The sequence below is a fragment of the Schistocerca nitens genome, chromosome 1 (genome assembly GCF_023898315.1).
Source record: "Schistocerca nitens isolate TAMUIC-IGC-003100 chromosome 1, iqSchNite1.1, whole genome shotgun sequence".
Lineage (NCBI taxonomy): Eukaryota > Metazoa > Arthropoda > Insecta > Orthoptera > Acrididae > Schistocerca > Schistocerca nitens.
In genome coordinates, this window is record NC_064614.1 from 1294802763 (window position 1) to 1294827893 (window position 25131).

The window sequence follows — 25131 nt, forward strand, 5'->3', positions numbered from 1 at the left end:
AATGCAGGTTAATGCCACTGCACATAGCTGAAATTGTGATGTGGTGGCCTTTGCATTGGGAATAGGTCAGCACAGTGTAATCATTCCACTGCATTCAGTGAACCCGTACGAAAGTTGCATATCGGTCAACTCTAAGTGAGCTACATTATCCATGGTTCTGTGGGTCACTGTTCATGTAGAACTAATAGGGGTGGAAGAACAATCCTGAGACAGAACTGGGCAGTACTGAATACAAACTCAAAGATGATGAGTAAGATAGGCATTATGTTGCTATCAGTAACTACTGTAATGGATGGAACAGATTTGTGTCCAAACACAAGACATGGCAGACAACATTGATATTTGTGGTGCTGTACGGATGTATTCAGTACATATGAAGTGCTGAATCTGCACCTAGATCCATTAATCATTGGCCTAGTTCATTGAAACCTTCACCAGAAACCGCATTAGAAGGACTTGTACCTTCAGCGCACATGGCTACACACGTTGTTGTTATACTGTTGTTTAATATGTTCAGTATCAGTGAAATAGCTGTGTCAATGTGGGTTTTCTTACAAACGCATAGCTTTAAATGAGAAGTTCCTACTGGAAACACAATGATGCAAAGCAGTATATGTACATAGTTGACTTGCTGTTTTCATCCACAACCAATCAAAATGTATTCCAAACTTCACTGTTCAGATCCTCACAATTTAATTCATCAGTGTGTTTGTACTGTACCAGTTTTTTCACAGCATTTTTTTTCCTCATGCTGCAGGATTATTTGCGCACAAATGAGAAGATGGGGATGACTATAGTTAAGCACTGTAGATACATCCAACATGTTTGGAATGAACATTTATCCATGGCTAATGAAAGAAATTTGACTTTTACTTAAATATGGCATTGCAACAACAGATTAGTGGCAGATGATAATCTCTTCTGTACTGGGATTTGGACATAGATTTTTCACTTTACATTAGTGGTCACCTTAATCACTCTTGCTGTCAGAGCATGTTTCCTGTCTAACCCTAATATCCACATGATGGACACTACAGCATGTTGTACCCACTATGTTATTCTTCTTTGCTTGCAGGTGTACTGTATTTCTGTAGAATAGCAGACAACATAGCACATCTGGACTGAAAGGCAAATATGCCGTTAGGCACCTGTGTTTATAAAGGTATGGTGTCTGTTGTTATGGAAGTGTGACCAAAAGAACAGGCACTATATCTATAAATTACGTAGGTTTGATACATTTTTGGTGCTTGGCTATGACAAGTGGTGTGGGCAGACTGTAAATTTAGCCTGTGGTCACTTAATCTCACATTTTGTGCTTGATTGTTTAGTTGTGCAAGACGTCAACACCTGTCTTACTCCTCTGTCAACCACAGCTTCTGTTTCATGTCTTTTTTCTCCTACCACTACAGCCAGATGTGTTGCAGTGTAGCGATTTAGTCAAATGACAAATTATCTTCTATACCTTACCTTCTATACTTTCCTGAAACTCTTTTATAATTACTTTAAAATTCATAATTAATGTCTTTGCTACATCACATTTTTATAAAAAGACATACGTCACCACTTACAAAATAGAAATAAATCTAATGACCAATATCTGTACATTTTTGTATGACAAATTGTTTAATATCACTATTTTCATACTGTAATCATAATATTAAAAGAAAATAATTTATTGTTAATAGGGCATAGGTCAGTGCATCACTCTTCTGGAGTGTCATGTATAAGCACAGTTCATAAAATTTCTGTCCCTGAGGACAATGCTGAAAGCTTTCTTTCTTTCTTTCTTTCTTTATTTCTTTTGTGCTTTCTGTTCTACAGACATGCAATGAACATGGGTTTCTGTTTCTTAATAACGGCTGCTGAAATCGGTTGTAGGCTCAGTACAGCTCTGTAAGTTAAAATACCCTTATATGCCAGTCATTGCAGGTATAATAGGAACACATCATTAAAACAGTAGATAAAGATTTTTAAAAGAACTTTTGTCTCTGTGTATTTACAGCTGGAGGTACTAAGCGCAAGGCCAGTCAGCGTGAATGGGAACTGGAGGCCGGCCCCAGTACTAGGTCTCCAGATGCAGCCTCACTAGGTGAGTAACAGTAAGTGCCCACCGTCAGAGGTTGGTGTTCCTACTCTACACACTACGGACTCCAATGCATAAGGGCACATATTAGTGTACTTTAAGATGGGGTGTGCCCACCCTTCTCATTTTTGATGGCTTGAACACCTCTGGGGACACTTTCGTCCATCCTTCCTTGATAGTCGATACTGGAGAAGATGGAGATAGTGGACATCGGGTTTGGAGTAAAGCCACCTTTATATCTAATCCTTAAGATAAACCATTGGCTTCAGGCTGGAACATGGGCATACAGGCACACTTCAGGAATGTCATTGTCCATATGTCATTTCCTCACAATTCCACTTCATGACAGCTGGAATTGTTGAACTGACTCACAGTCATTGTCTCTGCAATCATCCTCTGCTGTAGACAGTACAGAGTACTGTCAAATATATCCTTATGCTTCTGCATTTAGCATTTTCTAAAGTGCAATATGGAGAGAACTAGCATATTGTATGACATGCCTCCAGTGCATGTCATTGTTGGCACGAAGATGATGGAGGTAAAGCAAACATAGGGTTTTGCAATCTGAATCCAACCATCAGATTGCCACGGAGGAGAGAATAATTTGTCACTTCACTCCAAAACCCTAGCTTCTAGTTGTCCTCTGTCCAGCGGATATTGTTCATTAAATGAACTTCAGCATTGCTTAATATCAAGAACAGGAATGTGCAGTATTCAGAAGCTGCTCAGCCATTGTAATCAGGGCTGCTGAGAGTGAGGACTGGTCATGGAGTGTGATACTTGGCTGGAGTCTAACTAGAAATATAGCAACCCAATTTTATTGAAAATATAACATACTTGGTCTGGCTCTGGAAACTTTCATAAGCTAAAAATTGATATTCATTGTATTGTTATACTAACCCAATTTTATTGTTATTTTAAAGAAGGTTTGACATGAAACATGACAGTCTGAGAAATATTGGAGATAAACAAAATGTGCTCATTGGGATTAAATACAGTGTAAATATAATTTCTTACTGAACACTAACCACATCTCTACAATTGCAATTGGTTTATGCATGACGGTGTGAAGCACCCCTATGTTCGAAAAAGCTGTGTGTAAAAATTCAATTTTTGTGGGTCATGTCTCAGGTTATGTAGATCAATGAACTACTGGTCCTGTGTTTGGATAGACATCACTCTAGTGACATTTTGTATACCTGTAGGAAGAATTGTGGTACTGCAACTATCCTACAGTACTGGGTAAAATGTAAAAGTTTGCCGGCCGGGTAGGCCGAGCAGTTCTATGCGCTTCAGTCTCAAACCGCGTGACCGCTACAGTCACAGGTTCAAATCCTGCCTCGGGCATGTATGTGTGTGATGTCCTTAGGTTCATTAGGTTTAAGTACTTTTAAGTTCTAGTGGACTGACGACCTCAGAAGTTAAGTCCCCTAGTGCCCAGAGCCATTTTTTGTCACTTTCAGTTCGTTTTGATGGAAAATAATGGAAAACTTCACTGTATGTTCTAAAGATGACATTCTCAGGGAACATCAAAACATTTATTTATAAAATTACATGTTACTAAAAACCAGTGGTTCCAAGTTGTCATACTTTTGCTGCAAAATATGCATGTAATTACTGGTCTGATGCACACATGTAGTTTTGTCTGATGCCATGGACATGTGGCAAGGGTTCTAGGGCCAATTATAGATTTCTCATGTCACAAAATTATGTTTGTAGTCAGACTTCCTTCACCATGAAGCTTTACGATCACTTGCTCTAAACTATGGACACTTGATACCTATACAGATATGGCCAAACTGGTATTGCAGTAACAAAAATTGGGTAACAAGGATCTTAATATATCTGGAAAGAAAATGATAGCAAAAATCTGGTAATACTGGAAAGACTGGAACTTCCGTAAAATATTTCTAGCTGTTTTACTCTTTTATGGTACAAATCACAAGCCAGATATTTTCAATGAATGGCAATTGATGAGCAAAATATCAGAAAAAGTAAAACAAATGATAAAATGTTTTGTAACAAATGTCCTTCATTTGACTTCTTAGTGTGCTTTCATTTAGCACAATAATGACATTGGGTTGATAGCGATTCTTGTGTGTATGTTGAAATGTTAAAAAATGTCTGTCCTGCTGTACCATGTCATCACTGAAAAAACATATTTCTAGTTCCATAGGCCAGTTCTGGTTTTCAACTGTGCACAATGTGATCCAGATTTCGTATCTTAGACAAGTACTCATATCCTGCAATAAAACTCATCTTTTAAGATGAAAAATATTTTTTCGATAAGTACAGACAGGGTAAAGGTATTTTAACATTTCAACATGATCTTGAGAAAGGCTATGAAGCTGAGATCATGACTGTGTAAAACAAATGAACAATTAACTGTCAAGTGATGGAAATTTCTTTAGAGAAGTGGAAAAATAGATATTAGAGGTCAGTGGGACAGTGGCAGTGAAGGAGGAGGAGAGATAAATGAAGAGAGTCAGTAGGAGAAAGAGAGAGTGGAGGCAGTGTAGTCAAAACAAAAGATGTGTGTGGACATTACACAGGCTCTGTGGATGATGGATGGGTGGAGTCTGGAACCTCTAAGATCAGTGGGCTTGAACACACAGTTATCAGAGAGCAAATTTTAGACCAAATTTTACACACCAGTTCTTAAGAGGAAAAATAACTTGGATGCCCCAGAATTTTTGAACTGTTAATGTGTTGTGGAGAGAGTGGGAGTATCAAAGAAAGACAAAAGGACATAGTGTAATTGAGAGAGGTGGCAGAGACAGTGGCAGTGGGATATACTGAAAATCAGTGGGAGAAAATGAGAAAGTGGTAGATAGACAGACACATAGACAGTGACAAAAACAGTGACAGTGAGAGGGAGATACTGAGTATGAAGGCTTCACTACAGAGAGAGATCAGGTAAAAATCTATAATATTCTGTGTTAAAATAGTGGAAATATGTTCATAGACAAAAATGTTTGGAGATGAAGGCAGAATGTAGACTGAGGCCACTGGTTCTCCAGTCTCCTGTCAGTATTTCAAAGAGGAACATATTCATATTTTATTTGCTCCAACAGGAGCATTTTTCTGCTGGTTTATCCTATGGTACTATTTGTTGCATGAGACAGTGCTGGCAAAATTAGAGCAAATTAACAGCTGGTGGTGCAGTAGGTTGATTCAGAGAATGTGGTAGTATACATACGTGTATCATCAACCCACTATTAACAGTACTGACTTGTGTTGTGTGTTAGGTGCAATGTTATCCTGTACTGCAGAACATGTGAACATTGAAGTTTGTCACCTTCCCATTGAACAGAGGACAGGAATATAAACATTACTTACCAATAATACAGTTTCTGCTAATGCTGTTTTTCCTGTGCAAAATCCAGTGCTCACCACCCTGATTCTAGATGCTTTTGCTTCAACTGCATTTCGTCCCACAGAAAAAAGGATTACTGATATTTCTCTCTTCCATGAAATTTGTTTACTTCATTTCAGGCATTAAAATACAGAACTGTGTTCTTCTATGAAAGTAAGGAAATACAGGATTCCCAATTACAGAACTGACACAGCAAGTTAAATTTGCTGCCTCATAATATTATATTCTTTAAGCAGATTTTCTGAAATCATATTTGCGGTACTCCACACACATTTTCAGTCAGAATTTGAGTACATTGTGCTATCTACAAATTTATATAACACTTATAAATATATTTGCAATTTTCATTGCATTTAATTATAATAATTTTACTGACAGAAAACTAGCATATCTGTGATGAGCTCTTGCTAAGGACACACTCTCAATTTCACATTTGATTTGCAGTGAAGTGCTCCAAGCCCTTTCATCACATCCCAGTGTAAGTGTGAGGATCGGTTCTTGCAGTGGCAAAACTGCTGTGGAGATACTAATGCATTACATCCCTCCACTGCAGACCATAAATGCACTGTATTACTGCTCGTTCTTGGAGCCAAACCTGCGACCATCTTTGCTAAAGAAGCAGCGACACTTTCTGTACAACCAAGCCATCATTTTGCACAACAATGGACATGCACATAGAGTGCAAGTTGTGGCTGCTCTGTTCAGTCGATGGAACTCGGACGTACTGTACCACCCACCATACACCCCAGTCTCAAGTCCTTGTAACTGTGATTTGATTCTGAAGATGTAGGAACCACTTTGTGGCATTCACTTCAGAGCTGTTACAGAGATTATGCAGGCAGTAGACTGGTGCATTTGCACCATCAACAGAACAGGCTCTGCCAACAGGGTACTATGCCTTCCACATAGCTGGCAACAGGTGCTACATGACGCTGTTAACTACTTGGAAGGTCAGGTGCTAACCCGCAGCTCTTTTGTATCACTTGTAAATAAATAGTTGCCACTATTTAACATTGTGTTGTTAAACAAAATGTTTAATTTCATGACCTCCATCATTTGAGAAAACTAGTAAGAGCTAATATGATATGTCTTGTGTAATCTAGGTCCTGTCAACCTTCCGTTTTCAGACGTCGCTAAATTCTTGGGTCTTATGTTTGACAGAAAACTGTGCTGGTCCTCCCACGTTTCCTATCTTTCGGCTCGCTGTCCGCGATCCCTTAACACCCTCCGTGTCCTGAATGGTACCTCGTGGGGAGCGGACCGAGTGGTCCTTCTCCGCCTCTATCGTGCCTTAGTGCGCTAAAAATTGGATTATGGAAGCATAGTCCACTCCTCTGCTCGGCCGTCTATTCTTCGGCGTCTCGACTCTATCCACCACCGTGGATTACGTTTAGTGTCTGGAGCTTTTTACATTAGCCCTGTGGAAAGCCTTTATGCAGAGACTGCTGAACCTCCGCTGTCCAATTGGCGAGCAGTCCTTTGTTATGCTAGCCATCTGTCTTCGATGCCTGCTAATCCAGCCCATGACCTTTTCTTCGACGCCTCCTTTGATGTAGGGTAAGCAGGCCACTCCTCCTCCCTACTACCCTTGGGAGTCCGCTTCCATCAACTGCTCCATTCTCTTTCCTTCCGCTTTCCTAAAACCTTCTTGACAAATTGGGGTACAGCACTGCCTTGGCTCCGTCCCCGGATCTGCCTGCTCCGTGACCTTTGTCGATTTCCCAAGGATGGTACCCCTACAATTGTTTATCGTCGGGCATTTGCTGCTCTATGTGCACAAATGACGGACGCCACATTTATTTACACCGACGGCTCGAAAACATCGTTAGGTGTAGGGAGTGCCTATATTGTTGGCGACACCGCAAATCAATTTTGGCTTCCCGACCAGTGTTCGGTTTATACTGCGGAGCTTTACGCTGTTCTCCAGGCTGTCCACTACATCTGTCGCCATCAGCGGATACAGTATGTAATCTGCTCAGATTCTCTCAGCTCTCTCCTCAGTCTTGAAGCTCTTTATCCTGTGCACCCTCTGGTCCACCGGATTCAGGACTGTCTGCGCTTGCTACACCTGGGGGGCGTCTCGGTGGCGTTCCTCTGGCTCCCGGGACACGTTGGTATCTGTGGAAATGAGGCGGCCAATATTGCAGCCAAGGCTGCAGTCTCTCTTCTTCGGCCAGCTATTCAATCGATTCCTTTCGCCGATCTACGGAGCATTTTATGTCGTCGTGTTGTTCATTTATGGCACGCGCATTGGTCAACACTTCCCCATAATAAGTTGCGGGACGTGAAAGCTCTTCCTTGTGGTTGGACCTCTTCATCCCGAACGCGTCGTCGGGAGGAGGTAATTTTAGCTAGACTCCGTATAGGGCAATGTCTTTTTAGCCACTGACATCTTTTAAGCGGCGATCCTCCCCCACTCTGTACCCACTGCTCTCAGCTGTAGACGGTAAGACACCTTTTAATTGAGTGCCCCTATTTTAATCCGTTACGCTCCCGTCTACAGCTATTGCCTGATCTATTGTAGATTTTAGCAGATGACACGCGCTCAGCCGACCGCGTTCTCAAGTTTATTAGTGCCAGTGAAATGACGTCAGTCATTTGAAGCTTTTTTTGGGGACAACCAACCCCTTTCTGTAGTGGATTTTTAAGCCTTCCTTTTGCTTTTAGTTCCTTCAATTTTATGACTTTGTTCCCATTGCTGCTGGTTTTCAATTTCGGTTTTTTACTGCTTCCTAAGTCACGGGCTGGGCGCTAATGACCATAACAGTTGTGCGCCCTAAAAAAAAAAAAGAAAAAAAAAATAGTCGACTTGCTGTTTTCATCCACAACCAATCAAAATATATTCCAAACTTCACTGTTCAGATCCTCACAATTTAATTCATCAGTGTGTATGTATTGTACCAGTCTTCTCACAGCATTTTTTTTTTCTCATGCTGGAGGATTATTTGCGCACAAATGCCCAAATGAGAAGATGGGGATGACTGTAGTTAAGCACTGTAGATACATCCAATATGTTTGGAATGAACCTTTATCCGTGGCTAACGAAAGAAATTTGATTTTTACTTGAATATGTTCCCTATCTAACGTAAATATCCATATGACGGACACTAGAGCATGTTGTACCCAGTATGTTATTCTTCTTTGCTTGCAGGTGTACTGCATTTCTGTAGAATAGCAGGTAACATAGCAGATGAACATAGTGCATCTGGACTGAAAGACAAATGTGCCATTAGGCACCTGTGTTTATAAAGGTATGGTGTCTGTTGTTATGGAAGTGTGACCAAAAGAACAGGCACTATATCCATAAATTACCTAGGTTCGATACATTTTTGGTGCTTGGCTATGACAAGTGGTGTGGGCAGACTATAAATTTAGCCTGTGGTCACTTAATCTCACATTTTGTGCTTGATTGTTTAGTTGTGCATGACTTCAACACCTGTCTTACTCCTCTGTCAACCACAGCTTCTGTTTCATGTCTTTTTTTCTCCTACCACTACAGCCAGATGTGTTGCAGTGTAGCGATTTAGTCAAATGACAAATTATCTTCTATACCTTACCTTCTATACTGTCCTGAAACTCTTTTATAATTATTTTAAAATTCATAACTAATGTCTTTGCTACATCACATTTTTATAAAAAGACATACGTCACCACTTACAAAATAGAAATAAATCTAATGACCAATATCTGTACATTTTTGTATGACAAATTGTTTAATATCACTATTTTCATACTGTAATCATAATATTAAAAGAAAGTAATTTATTGTTAATAGGGCATAGGTCAGTGCATCACTCTTCTGGAGTGTCATGTATAAGCACAGTTCATAAAATTTCTGTCCCTGAGGACAATGCTGAAAGCTTTCTTTCTTTCTTTCTTTCTTTATTTATTTCTTTTGTGCTTTCTGTTCTACAGACATGCAATGAACATGGGTTTCTGTTTCTTAATAACGGCTGCTGAAATCGGTTGTAGGCTCAGTACAGCTCTGTAAGTTAAAATACCCTTATATGCCAGTCATTGCAGGTATAATAGGAACACATCATTAAAACAGTAGATAAAGATTTTTAAAAGAACTTTTGTCTCTGTGTATTTACAGCTGGAGGTACTAAGCGCAAGGCCAGTCAGCGTGAATGGGAACTGGAGGCCGGCCCCAGTACTAGGTCTCCAGATGCAGCCTCACTAGGTGAGTAACAGTAAGTGCCCACCGTCAGAGGTTGGTGTTCCTACTCTACACACTACGGACTCCAATGCATAAGGGCACATATTAGTGTACTTTAAGATGGGGTGTGCCCACCCTTCTCATTTTTGATGGCTTGAACTCCACTGGGGACACTTTCATCCATCCATCCTTGATAGTCGATACTGGAGAAGATGGAGGTAGTGGACATCGGGTTTGGAGTGAAGCCACCTTGATATCTCATCCTTAAGATAAACCATTGCCTTCAGGCTGGAACATGGGCATACAGGCACACTTCAGGAATGTCACTGTCCATATATCATTTCCTCACAATTCCACTCCATGACAGCTGGCATTGTTGAACTGACTCACAGTCATTGTCTCTGCAATCATCCTCTGCTGTAGACAGTACAGAGTACTGTCAAATATATGCCTATCCTTCTGCATTTAGCATTTTCTAAAGTGCAATATGGAGAGAACAAGTTAACGAGGAGGACTAGCATATTGTATGGCATGCCTCCTGTGCATGTCATTGTTGGCACGAAGATGATGGCAGGTAAAGCAAGCATAGGGTTTCGCAAATTGAATCCAGCCATCAGATTGCCATGGAGGAGAGAATAATTTGTCACTTCACTCCAAAACCCTAGCTTCCAGTTGTCCTCTATCCAGCGGATATTGTTCATTAAATGAACTTCAGCATTGCTTAATATCAGGAACAGGAATCTGCAGTATTCAGAAGCTGCTCAGCCATTGTAATCAGGGCTGCTGAGAGTGAGGACTGGTCATGGAGTGTGATACTTGGCTGGAGTCTAACTAGAAATATAGCAACCCAATTTTATTGAAAATATAACGTACTTGGTCTGGCTCTGGAAGCTTGCATAAGCTATGTTGTGTCTAGACAAGACAGTCTAGACACAAGGGAGGTAGCTGAAAGGGCACGCGTTAACTCATGCCGTCTTACGTTAAGTCTGAAACAGGATACTTAGTGAATGCTACAAAGAAAAGAACGGAGCTTCTCGTATACTTAACTTTAATTCATTGCGGTACATTTCTCTTGATAATACAAGTGAGACTCTCTCCAGATATGGTTAATGGCGCCTTGCTAGGTCGTAGCCATGGACTGAGCTGAAGGCTATTCTGTCTGTCTCTCGGCAATTGAGAGAAAGGCTTCGTACGTGTAGTCACTAGCAATGTCGTCCGTACAACTGGGGCGAGTGCTAGTACGTCTCTCGAGACCTGCCTAGTGGTGGTGATCGGTCTGCGATTCTGACAGTGGCGACATGCGGGTCCGACATGTACTAATGGACCGCGGCTGATTTAAGCTACCACCTATCAAGTGTGGTGTCTGACGGTGACACCACAAGCTAAAAATTGATTTTCATTGTATTGTTATACTAACCCAATTTTATTGTTATTTTAAAGAAGGTTTGACATGAAACATGACAGTCTGAGGGATATTATTGGAGATAAACAAAATGTGCTCATTGGGTTAAAATACAGAGTAAATGTAATGTCTTACTAAACACTAACCACATGTCTACAATGGCAATTGGTTTTTGCATGACGGTGTGAAGCACCCCTATGTTCGAAAAAGCTGTGTGTAAAAATTCAATTTTTGTGGGTCATGTCTCAGGTTACGTTGATCAATGAACTAATGGTCCTGTGTTTTGGATAGACATCACTCCAGTGACATTTTGTATACCTGTAGGAAGAATTGCGGTACTGCAACTATCCTACAGTACTGGGTAAAATGTAAAAGTTTGCCGGCCGGGTAGGCCGAGCAGTTCTATGCGCTTCAGTCTCAAACCGTGTGACCGCTACGGTCACAGGTTCAAATCCTTCTTCGGGCATGTATGTGTGTGATATCCTTAGGTTTGTTAGGTTTAAATAGTTTTAAGTTCTAGTGGACTGACGACCTCAGAAGTTAAGTCCCCGAGTGCCCAGAGCCATTTTTTGTCACTTTCAGTTCATTTTGATGGGAAATAATGGAAAACTTTACTGTATGTTCTACAGATGACATTCTCACGCAAATCGAAACATTTATTTATAAAATTACATTTTACTAAAAACCAGTGGTTCCAAGTTGTCATACTTTTGCTGCAAAATATGCATGTAATTACTGGTCTGATGCACAAATGTAGTTTTGTCTGATGCCATGGACATGTGGCAAGGGTTCTAGGGCCAATTATAGATTTCTCATGTCACAAAATTATGTTTGTAGTCAGACTTCCTTCACCATGAAGCTTTACGATCACTTGCTCTAAACTATGGACACTTGATACCTATACAGATATGGCCAAAGTGGTATTGCAGTGACAAAAATTGGGTAACAAGGATCTTAATATATCTGGAAAGAAAATGATAGCAAAAATCTGGTAATACTGGAAAGACTGGAAATTCCATAAAATATTTCTAACAGTTTTACTCTTTTATGGTACAAATCACAAGCCAGATATTTTCAATGAATGGCAATTGATGAGCAAAATATCAAAAAAAGTAAAACAAATGATAAAATGTTTTGTAACAAATGTCCTTCATTTGACTTCTTAGTGTGCTTTCATTTAGCACAATAATGACATTGGGTTGATAGCAATTCTTGTGTGTATGTTGAAATGTTAAAAAATGTCTGTCCTGCTGTACCATGTCATCACTGAAAAAACATATTTCTAGTTCCATAGGCCAGTTCTGGTTTTCAACTGTGCACAATGTGAACCAGATTTCGTATCTTAGACAAGTACTCATATCCTGCAATAAAACTCATCTTTTAAGATGAAAAATATTTTTTCGATAAGTACAGATAGGGTAAAGGTATTTTAACATTTCAACATGATCTTGAGAAAGGCCATGAAGGTGAGATCATGACTGTGTAAAACAAACGAACAATTAACAGTCAAGTGATGGGAATTTCTTTAGAGAAGTGGAAAAAGAGATATTAGTGGTCAGTGGGACAGTGGCAGTAAAGGAGGAGGAGAGATAAACGAAGACAGTCAGTGGGAGAAAGAGAGAGAGGAGGCAGTGTAGTCCAAACAAAAGATGTGTGTGGACAACACACAGGCTCTGTGGATGATGGGTGGGTGGAGTCTGGACCTTCTAAGATCAGTGGACTTGAACACACGGTTGTCAGAGAGCAAATTTTAGACCAAAATTCTACACACCAGTGCTTAAGAGGAAAAATAACTTGGATGCCCCAGAATTTTTGAACTGATAATGTGATGTGGAGAGAGTGGGAGTATCAAAGAAAGACAAAAGGAGACAGTGTAATTGAGAGAGGTGACAGAGACAGTGGCAGTGGGATATACTGTAAATCTGTGGGAGAAAATGAGAAAGTGGTAGATAGACAGACACATAGACAGTAACAGTGAGAGGGAGATACTGAGTATGAAGGCTTCACTACAGAGAGAGAACAGGTAAAAATCTAGAATATTCTGTGTTAAAATAGTGGAAATATGTTCATAGACAAAAATGTTTGTAGAGGAAGGCAGAATGTAGACTGAGGCTGCTGGTTCTCCAGTCTCCTGTAAGTATTTCAAAGAGGAACATATTCATATTTTATTTGCTCCAACAGGAGCATTTTTCTGCTGGTTTATCCTATGGTACTATTTGTTGCATGATATAGTGCTGGCAAAATTAGAGCAAATTAACAGGTTGATTCAGAGAACGTAGTAGTATACAGACATGTATCATCAACCCACTATTAACAGTACTGACTTGTGTTGTGTGTTAGGTCCAATGTTATCCTGTATTGCAGAACATGTGAACCTTGAAGTTTGTTGCCTTCCCATTAGACAGAGGACAGGAATATAAACATTACTTACCAATAGTACAGTTTCTGCTAATGCTTTGTTTCCTGTGCAAAATCCAGTGCTCACCACCCTGATTCTAGATGCTTTTGCTTCAACTGCATTTCGTCCCACAGAAAAAAGGATTACTGATATTTCTCTCTTCCATGAAATTTGTTTACTTCATTTCAGGCATTAAAATACAGAACTATGTTCTTCTATGAAAGTAAGGAAATACAGGATTCCCTATTACAGAACTGACACAGCAAGTTAAATTTGCTGCCTCATAATATTATATTCTTTAAGCAGATTTTCTGAAATCATATTTGCGGTACTCCACACACATTTTCAGTCAGAATTTGAGTACATTGTGCTATCTACAAATTTAAATAACACTTATAAATATATTTGCAATTTTCATTGCATTTAATTATGATAATTTTACTGACAGAAAACTAGCATATCTGTGATGAGCTCTTGCTAAGGTCACACTCACAATTTCACACTTGATTTGCAGTGAAGTGCTCCAAGCCCTTTCATCACATCCCAGTGTAAGTGTGAGGATTGGTTCTTACAGTGGCAAAACTGCTGTGGAGACACTAATGCATTACATCCCTCCACCGCAGACCATAAATGCACTGTATTACTGCTCGTTCTTGGAGCCAAACCTGCAACTATCTTTGCTAAAGAAGCAGCGACACTTTCTGTACAACCCAGCCATCATTTTGCACAACAATGCACATGCACATAGAGTGCAAGTTGTGGCTGTTCTGTTCAGTCGATGGAACTCGGACGTACTGTACCATCCACCATACTCCCCAGTCTCAAGTCCTTGTAACTGTGATTTGATTCTGAAGATGAAGGAACCACTTTGTGGCATTCACTTCAGAGCTGTTACAGAGATTACGCAGGCAGTAGACTGGTGCATTTGCACCATCAACAGAACAGGCTCTGCCAACAGGGTACTATGCCTTCCACATAGCTGGCAACAGGTGCTACATGACGCTGTTGACTACTTGGAAGGTCAGGTGCTAACCCGCAGCTCTTTTGTATCACTTGTAAATAAATAGTTGCCACTATTTAACATTGTGTTGTTAAACAAAATGTTTAATTTCATGACCTCCATCATTTGAGAAAACCAGTAAGAGCTATTATGATATGTCTTGTGTAATTTGTTTCTAGAATCAGATTTATTTGGAATGTAGTAAAACAAAAAAGTCTTAAACCATTCATGTAGCAGGAGTTGGAAAGAATAATAATAATAATAATAATAATAATACACAATCATACACAACAAAATAAATGAAAATACAACAATGGAAGAGTTACAACTACTGGTTTATGTAGGAGCACTCACTACACTAAATATACACACTAGGCAGAGATCAGAACCAACCAACACACAGAAGAAACCCACAAATCCAGCATGGCAACACAGGTTACAGATCAGAATAGAAAAACTGAGAAAAGACATCGGACAGCTAACACAATTTATAAGAAATGAAATATCAGACAAAAAACGAAAAAGGTTAGGTAAAATCTCACAACAGGAAGCAATAGAGCAATTAGATGAAAAGAAGCATAAATTACAAGCATTGGCCAAAGACTTAGAAGATACAAAAAAAGTGAAAATAGAAGGAAACAAAACCAAACATTCAACACAAACCAAAAGAAATTTTACCAGACAATAGATAACACACACATTAAAGTAGGCAACCCACCAAACATAACAGACATGGAACACTTCTGGAGCAACATATGGTCAAACCCGGTACAACATAACAGGCATGCACGGTGGATACAAGCAGAAACAGACTCATACAAGATGATACCACAAATGCCTGAAGTGATAATTTTACAACATGAAGTCACCCGAGCAATTAATTCTACGCACAATTGGAAAGCCCCTGGAAATGATAAATAGCAAATTTCTGGCTAAAGAAGTTCACCTCAACACATTCACATCTAACTAAATTATTTAACAGTTACATTGCAGACCCATACGCATTCCCTGATACACTTACACATGGAATAACCTATCTGAAACCTAAAGATCAAGCAGACACAGCAAACCCAGCTAAATATCGCCCCATAACATGCCTACCAACAATATACAAAATATTAACCTCAGTCATTACACAGAAATTAATGACACATACAACACAGAACAAAATTATAAATGAAGAACAAAAAGGCTGTTGCAAAGGAGCACGAGGATGTAAAGAGCAACTGATAATAGATACAGAGGTGACATATCAAGCTAAAACTAAACAAAGGTCACTACACTACGCATACATTGATTATCAAAAAGCTTTTGATAGTGTACCCCACTCATGGTTACTACAGATACTGGAAATATACAAAGTAGATCCTAAATTGATACAGTTCCTAAACATAGTTATGAAAAACTGGAAAACCACACTTAATATCCAAACAAACTCTAATAATATCACATCACAGCCAATACAGATTAATCGTGGAATATACCAAAAGACTCATTAAGTCCTTTCTGGTTCTGTCTTGCTCTGAACCCACTATCCAACATGCTAAATAATACAAATTATGGATATAATATTACTGGAACATACCCACACAAAATCACACATTTGCTATACATGGATGATCTAAAACTACTGGCAGCAACCAATCAACAACTCAACCAATTACTAAAGATAATAGAAGTATTCAGCAATGATATAAATATGGCTTTTGGAACAGACAAATGTAAGAAAAACAGCATAGTCAAGGGAAAACACACTAAACAAGAAGATTACATATTGAATAACCACAGTGACTCCATTGGAGCAATGGAAAAAACAGATGCCTATAAATATCTAGGATACAGACAAAAAATAGGGATAGATAATACAAATATTAAAGAAGAACTAAAAGAAAAATATAGACAAAGACTAACAAAAATACTGAAAACAGAATTGACAGCAACAAACAAGACAAAAGCTATAAATACTTACGCTATACCAATATTGACCTACTCATTTGGAGTAGTGAAATGGAGTAACACAGACCTAGAAGCACTCAATACACTTACACGATCACAATGCCACAAATATAGAATACATCACATACATTCAGCAACAGAAAGATTCACATTAAGCAGAAAGGAAGGAGGAAGGGGATTCATCGACATAAAAAACCTACATTGTGGACAGGTAGACAATCTAAGAAAGTTCTTTCTAGAACGAGCAGAAACTAGCAAAATACACAAAGCAATCACTCATATAAATACATCGGCTACACCACTGCAATTTCATAACCACTTCTACAACCCTTTAGATCACATAACATCAACAGATACGAAGAAAGTAAATTGGAAAAAGAAAACACTACATGGCAAGCACCCGTATCATCTAACACAACCACACATCGATCAAGACGCATCCAACACATGGCTAAGAAAAGGCAATATATACAGTGAGACAGAAGGATTCATGATTGCAATACAGGATCAAACAATAAATACCAGATATTATAGCAAGCATATTATTAAAGATCCCAATACCACAACAGATAAATGCAGACTTTGCAAACAACAAATAGAAACAGTAGATCACATTACAAGTGGATGTACAATACTAGGAAATACAGAATACCCCAGAAGACATGACAATGTAGCAAAAATAATACATCAACAACTTGCCTCACAACATAAACTTATAAAACAACACGTTCCCACATACGAGTATGCACCACAAAATGTACTGGAGAATGATGAATACAAATTATACTGGAACAGAACCATTATAACTGATAAAACAACACCACATAACAAACCTGACATCATACTCACCAATAAAAAGAAGAAATTAACGCAACTAATCGAAATATCCATACCCAATACAACAAATATACAAAAGAAAACCGGAGAAAAAATTGACAAATACATCCAACTGGCTGAGGAAGTCAAGGACATGTGGCATCAGGATAAAGTTGACATTATACCAATTATACTATCAACTACAGGAGTCATACCACACAATATCCACCAGTACATCAATGCAATACAGCTACATCCAAACTTATATATACAATTACAGAAATCCGTAATTATTGATACATGTTCAATTACCCGAAAGTTCCTAAATGCAATATAACATATACCGTACAGTTAAAAGGAAGTGACGCTTGATCAAGGTCCACGTCACTTTCCATTTTTAACCAGACTTAACGTCTGAGAAAGTAAAGAAATAATAATAATAATAATAAATGGGTGTGAAAAGTAGTGTTTCCAGGAAATGTTTCGTCTGAAGTTTTCACTGTCTCAAATTGGGTTCAGGTAAGATTGTCAATAATGACATCAAATATATTGAACTTGAATAAATCAGTTTCTAGTTTCACCAAGAAATAATTTCCTTTCCTTAATGCACACTTAATGTAATTCAGGACTGATAGGAATTGCACTCGCAACAACTTTAGATCAGGGGAATGGTGCCCATCTTTCCACAAAGATACTGAAATTCACTTAATAAGGTCTGAGTTTGTTACTTCAACATCAATGGTAATGTTTCGAGCTTCTAGTAATTAGCTTCTGCACTCAGTTGACGCTGACAACTTTACCTAAACAGATGGCATGATCTCACATGGAACACCCCATACCACAACATGTTTCAGCTGACAAATTTAACTTACTGAGAGTTTAAACAGCAATGGCAAGTGTACCCAAGGGAGCATCAATTGGTATTGCAGTGTCAAACTTAGTATTCCAGTGGGTATCAGATGTGGCATATAGTGTTTCAGAATTCCCTAATAATGTGAACAGCTACTGAACTGGTTTTAAATGTCAAATCTCTCCAAATGAAGTATATGGTAATGGCAACACTCAGCAACGTAAGGTTAAGAAAACCACATGGAGAAAATTTCACAAGAGGATTTCACTGAAGAAAATGTCAGAGCAACTTCATACGATCGTCTAATAGTACTTCCCTTACCATAACCATGTCTTCCACACCAGGGGGCTCGCCACCCTTTGGTGGGTTTGTACTTGACTACCACAGGACCCCAGCCTTAGCAGTGTCTTTTTCCCTTCTGTTCTGCATGTCAATCATCTTGCTGTTTTTTGCACCCTCCCTTGGGAAACATTATTTGGTGTTACTCGGAATATTTCACACTGCATGTCACTGACATGAGAACCATCTCACCACTGTTTTTCATTTCATTTCCCTTTCTTCGTTTCCCTCCTCCTCTCGTTACTCTGCTTTGACTTTTGAGGTTAATCTTTTTCTTCTTCCTCCTTGTGTGCTCCTGATGGCCATGACATGCATCTGACATGTAACAGGTGACTGGGTACTGCATAATTCCCAGGTCGACAGGCAGGGTTCGCACATAAACCCTGGTACAGGCCAGACCCAAGGAGGGGTGATTGCCTGAGCTACAACCTTCCCAAATTGCTGATTGGTCCATCTGTAAGGTGTTCGGGAGGTGTGATCTGAGTTGCCACCAATCACCTAAGCCGGGTGTGCTCCCTTGTGAAGGTGGCCCCCAGTTCGAAGGAGCATGCCATTGGAGACGCTAACAGTCATTCAGGATTTTGTCACAATGAGCCAGTCATCTTCACAATCAGTGTATACAAAATCCTAGACAGAATGAGGCTAATGATTCAAAGACCTTTCCAGCTGCACCACGGTACCTAGTGGTCTCACATAGTGAAGATGGTAGATCTGTTCATTATTCACAAGGGTGTTTATGCAGTTGTTGACCCTGTGAATCTTGCTCTCATCTATGGAATGGCACTTTGCTTTTAGAGACTAATTCTGATTTTAAGCACAACAATTGGTTCCGCCTCACTTCTCCACATCTATCCTGCTAATGTACAGGCCCATAGAACTCTGAATTATTCCCTTAGTGCTATTTACACTAGGCTGCTCAGTCGTCTGACAGAGGCTGAAATCCAGTCGTACCTCTCTGATCAAGATATCATAGCTGTAAATCACCCAGCCAAATGTGTAACCTTTGGTAGGGATGTGCACGAGGGCGATTGGCCGCCCCTTCTCCCCACTGTATAAACTGCAATGGTGGCCATGCCACCTCCTTTCTAGATTGTCCCATGTATCTTGATGAGTGGGCTGTCTGGGAGATCCAGGTAAAGGAAAAAGTGTCTTACGCAGTTGCTTACAAGTTCTCGGCTAATCGCAAACTGTGCAGTCTCCCATCTGGCACCTATAGTTTGTTCTTTTTACCCCTCGATCCTTGAAGGACATGTGCATGCGGACATGAGACATTAAATTCAGCTATCAGGTTATGAAATCGCCCTGTTTCAAGGTAGTATCTCCATCCCCTGTCCAGCTGTGCATCAAGCCATCAAACTCTCACCTTCTACATAACCAGTATTTCATTTTGTATTTCATCCCACTTATACAGACAATCAGTATATTCTTGCCATATGTTCAAAGCCTCCTGTGTTTCTTCTGCTAGAGTGCCATCTGCTCTTTCCATCTTATTCCTCTTTCTCTTATGTTAAAAACCTCTCTCACTAGCCAGTCTATACATCATTTCATACTTCTCTTTCTCCTTTTCTCGATTTTGTTGCATTTCTGTGTCATGCATTTTTCTCTTGCTTCTTCAGTTTCTCTTTTTAATTCATTATTCAGTTTCTTGTACCTACTTCAGTTCCTACATTTTTGCACTTTCTCCGTTCTTCCATCTTTTTCAACATGTCTTCTGTTATCCATTCTTTCCTGCTGATTTGGGATGCTCTAATTCCTATTACTTCTTTGGCAGAGTCCATGAGTCTTTCCCTCATTCTTGTTCATTTGTCATGAACACTTCCATCAACACTACCTCTTTCATATTTTTCCGTCAATCTGTTTTCTAAATCTGATGCCTTTCCTACCTCTTTGAATCTTTCTATGTTCATTTTTCATTTTGCTTTACCTCTCTAGACTTTTATCAACTACACTTTAATTTCTCCCACTACTAGGTTGTGGTCTGAATTTATATCTGCTCCTGGATAAGCTTTGGCATTCTTCAAACTGTTCCTAAACCTTTTTGTGTGAGGATGTAGTCCAACTGATATCTTTCCCTATTCAAATTTCATAGCCATGTGTAACATCTCCTTTTGTGGTGTTCAAATAATGTGTTAGACCACTTATTTCTTATTGCTAATTCAAATTTTCCTACTGTATCTTCGTCTCTTCCTTTACCAACCACCGTTCCAGTCCTCCATTATGATGAAGCAGGCATTGCTATTTACTTTATCGATGAGTTCTTGTATTTCCTCATAATATTCTTCAATTTCATCTAATGCTGGCTGGTTGTACGTGTATTAACACCAAATCTTTTGAACTACCCTTCAGTCTTATCATCATCAGTCCTCCATCAATGTATTGTATCTTCATTACGCTATTTTTCACCTTTTGTCCTATCAATATTCCTATTCCCTTTTCATCAATCTTGATTTCCCCTGAGTAAAAGATCATTCTCTCCCCCATCTCATATCACACAATCCAAGGGCATCTAATCTCTTCCTTTCATCTCCTGATTTGCAATCTCTAGCTTTCCTACTTCTCACATTGGCCACTGCCTTTTTTGCCATCATCTGACAAGTGCTTCTCTCCCACTGCTATGTACATATTGTCCCATGTTTTAGTTGTCTCCCACATCCTGATGGAATTTGAGTTTTTTAATGATTTATGTTCCTGTTTGGGTTTGCCATCAAAGTCATTTTAGCAAATGAGGTGCTGGCTATCGACAGAGCTTTACTTTTTATCTGTCAAAGCAATATGGTGAAGGTCCTCCGTTCCTGTATGGTGTCTTCTGTAGCCCTTTCTCCATGCCCATGCTTTTAGCTGTCTTGTTCTATGTCATTTGGGATTGATGTTCAGTAGCTCAACTCCTCTGTTTTTGTGTTTCATAATTTTGACATGGGTGCTTATGACCTTGAGTGTTTAAGCGTCCTAAAACAAAACAAAACAATCATGTCTGTGGCACTCATTAGTAGGAATTGAATGTTCCACAACTGTTGATTGAAATATGTGTGGAATAGCAATTCTTGTTTTCTGATCACAATCTACAAATTCCAAAAATCAGTCAAGTGTTTGACATTTATCATTCTCCTTACCACAGTAAATGTAATGCAGGGTGAATGTTGTTTTTCAGTGTGATTTGAATCAGCAGTGGCAGTAACAGTAATTGAGAAATATATTTTATTTTCTCTCTGTTCCATTATGGCACCACTGACATGACAACTAGAAATAAGTTCATTGTGAGCATCAGATATCAGATAATGCACATGTAAACACTTTCCATACACTTGTTGGTATCTGGCCTTGCTTATATATTGGATTATTGTAGAAATAAGGGTACTAATATTCACAGGAGATTTACTTTGTTTGTATCTGCAATTTCCTAAGGTGAACCTTTGCATGTTAAGCCTCTTTGACCAAGAAATAATATCGCATCAAGTAACATGAGAGCTCCAATGCAAGTTGGCTATTCTACAGATGAACAGAAAGCATTAACTCTCCACTACCAAGCACTCTTTCATGTCATTTCATACCTTCACTTTCATGATTCTTCCATAAAAAATATTTACAAATGCAAGTGTTCCATTAGATGTTTGCTCTTGAATGAAAAATATATTCTATGTACTCGTGTTTCATTCACTGAGGATGATTTGAATTTCAAAACTAAATATTTTTGTACAGCCTATTAGGGTAGAAACTGAAATGAAATATGTGAATGTAGTTTATCAGAAGCTGTAGATGATAAATTCAGCACTACACTATGAAGTATTTGCTACTAAGATTTTCAGAGGCTCCCTTAGCCCTTCTGTGAACCTTTGGAGTTAAGGAACCTGCCAGAATGTTTGTTTCAGAGTCCCCACATCTGAAGGAATGTCCAATTTCTGTATGGTACTGTGATGTGTTGTGGTGTTGAGTTTTAATACTATTCGCCCACAGAGGCTGACAGTTGGTGTTAGAAATGTGTATTTCTGCTTTATTTCTACAGAACTGAGCACAGTATGTTTTGTGGAAGGAGCTTCTAATCTTTCACTTCTTTGTGGGTGGCAAAGTCAGTGAGGATATTAGACTACATTATTTGCTACACTTAGTGTGTTGGATGTATATGTTCACTACCGACTTATTCTGGAAGGGAACTTATGTCTGTGTCTTGTAACTAGACTGTTCAGAAAAATTAACATTCTCACTAAAATATCTTAACATCCAAAATTGTTTCTACATGTCTTGATAGTTTCTTGGAATTACATCAGTCTTGACAGTCCTTTATGGAGCAGTCTTTTGAACAATGGGTAGAGGGTTATGAAGAATCCAATCAGCAGGAATAAGATATCTATGATCTACATTATGATACAGGAAACTCCCTTGCACAACTTGTCACCGACACTCATGGTCCTGTGTACCACCAGTTGTGGATGATCCATGCACAAGAAGAGAAATATGCTCAGGTAGCAATGAACATTAGAACTTCATTGTAACACAGAATGTACATGATAATACTCAGCAAGTGAAACAGCTTCATAATGAAATCAACATATAAATAGTCCCAACAGGCTGTATGGTTGTCACTAATGAGAATCATTCCTGAAGGTGCAAGTTTAGCAATGCAAGGTGCACTGGTGATATCCTAGTGTCAAATGTTGTGTGCTGTACTCAGAGGAAAGGTTGTCACTATAACAGCAGCAAAAACTTTGAAAGCTGTTATCCCATGGAGGAGATGGCAGTGCCATCCAGGCTATGCAGACCTGGAAGAAAAATACAGGGATCAGGCCAGGACATCTTGAAGGAGGGATTATGTGGTGGAATGACACAGGCAGGAAGATAGCAGAATGAAGGGATGAAGTGGCACAAGACAGGCACAAGATAAAACAGGTAAGAATGAGGCAGAGAATCGTAGAACATGAGAGAGCAAAAGTGTATAGTCATCTGCAACAAAAAGGAAACAAAGCAATGTTTTTTAAACTTGGAGCAAAACCATGCAAGCTTGGTGTGGAAGCACATGAACACAGGTAAGTAGCCTACCTGGTGGAATACAACACACTGGTAATAAATTTTCAGATACAGAAAAGTAAAGAAAAATGCACAAGAAGAGAGATGTTCCTGAGTAGCCGAGAAGAATAGAGCTTCATTGCAACACACATTGTACATGGTAACATGCAGCAAATGAAACAGCTTTCTAGTGAAGGCAAGGTAGACATTGTCCTGATCCACTAAAAGATTGGCACTAATATGAGAACTATTGTTGAAGCTTACATTCCTGCACTCCTAGGAATAGAGTCACGACACTCCAAAGTAGATAATAGATGTCATGTCTGGAACTTAGATTGGGTGGTGCTCCACTGTGCAGTGACCTATAAAGGCCGAGTTTGGAGGAATACTGGAAAGTTGTCCAATGTCACATGGCTCATGGATGGACACTATTCAGTGGCTGTCACAGGCAAGATGATATGCACTGAGTTTGGGTTTCAGGCTCCTTAACATGGCAGCAACAGACAGCCCTCTGTTGTGTGGTATAAGGATGGATTTTAAGGCAGCAGCCAGATGCTACATCACCCACTTGCACCTTAATCCTATAGTGTCTCCTACTCCGTCATGTTGCCATAACCATCAGCTGTTCTTGCTGCCCCACCTCTACAAAGACTCCAGCTGATAAATACCCCACCCATTTGCACACTCATTCTCCTAGCTGCATGTACTAATCTATAATTAAAGAAAGGAGAGTTACATTGTAGGTGTTTGGTGTGGCAGTTTTACTGCATGAACAGCAAAAATGCTGTAAGCGATAAACATGTTTCCTATAACTTTGTCTTGGGTATTCCTGAGAAAAAATCATGATTGTTTGAAATTGTGCATGAAGCTTCTTGCTAGTCATGAAGTTCTCTGTTTGCAAAAGACTGGATTAATATATTGTGAGTATATGTCTGCAGTGAGTGTGGCTGCATATACAGTCTTACTCACAGTTTGTAACTGTAGAACTTGCCACTCTGTAACATAAGGTTGTATGTTTTATTAGGCAGATTACTACAGGATTTCAAATTTTAAAATTTGTTCAGTAATTATTTGTAATGCTGACGGTAAATATTTGTTTGCCCTTGATGGTCTTCAGATAGCCATCCTCCAACTGGAGTAAAGTTCCTGCGTTCTGGAACTTTGTTAGTAATGTTGATTCTTGTGCATAATTGAGTAGATTAGATGCTCATCGTTCACTTATCAGTAGGAATTTGAAAAGTCTTAAATAAATGATTGCGTTCTCTTTCATTTCATGTTGAAACAATATTATTTTATTTCGTTGTTTTACTTTTGCAGAAAAAATGTTCGTTATATTAACTCAAAATTTCTTTTTCTGTCCATCAGGACCTCGTCAGGAACCACTTCCGCAAAGAGCGGAAGGGAGAGGAACGTCATCAAGCACCTCTGAAACTGGCAGAGCAAATGTGAGTTTCACCAGTAGCAAGAAAGTTAGATTTTGTAGCATATAATTAACACCACACTCCTTCCTGGCCTCTTTCCAGGGTGCTCACAATTTTCATCAGCCCAGGGGTTTCAGTCACTACAATACTTCCTCATTTTGTGTACTGCCCTGCACACTTCCAACTTACTTAATGAAGTAAACTCCTTTCTACACACCCTATTTACTATGACTTTGGTATCATTATGTCCTGCACTCCAGTTGGTATCCTCACCCAACAACCTTTGCAACTTCTTCTGCACTGGTAACTGAAATGTTACCTCAAGTCTAAATT

At 39.2% G+C, this 25131-nt stretch overlaps 1 protein-coding gene across 1 annotated transcript in view; it reads left to right on the plus strand.

Moving 5' to 3' along the window:
- LOC126234228 (zinc finger protein AEBP2-like) overlaps positions 1 to 25131 on the plus strand; it is a 115950-nt gene that overhangs the window by 23802 nt on the left and 67017 nt on the right. Inside the window, exons 2-3 of the mRNA XM_049942920.1 lie at positions 2003 to 2089; positions 9556 to 9642. Of these exons, the coding sequence (XP_049798877.1) occupies positions 2003 to 2089; positions 9556 to 9642 (174 nt within the window). The remainder of the gene's footprint in view (positions 1 to 2002; positions 2090 to 9555; positions 9643 to 25131) is intronic.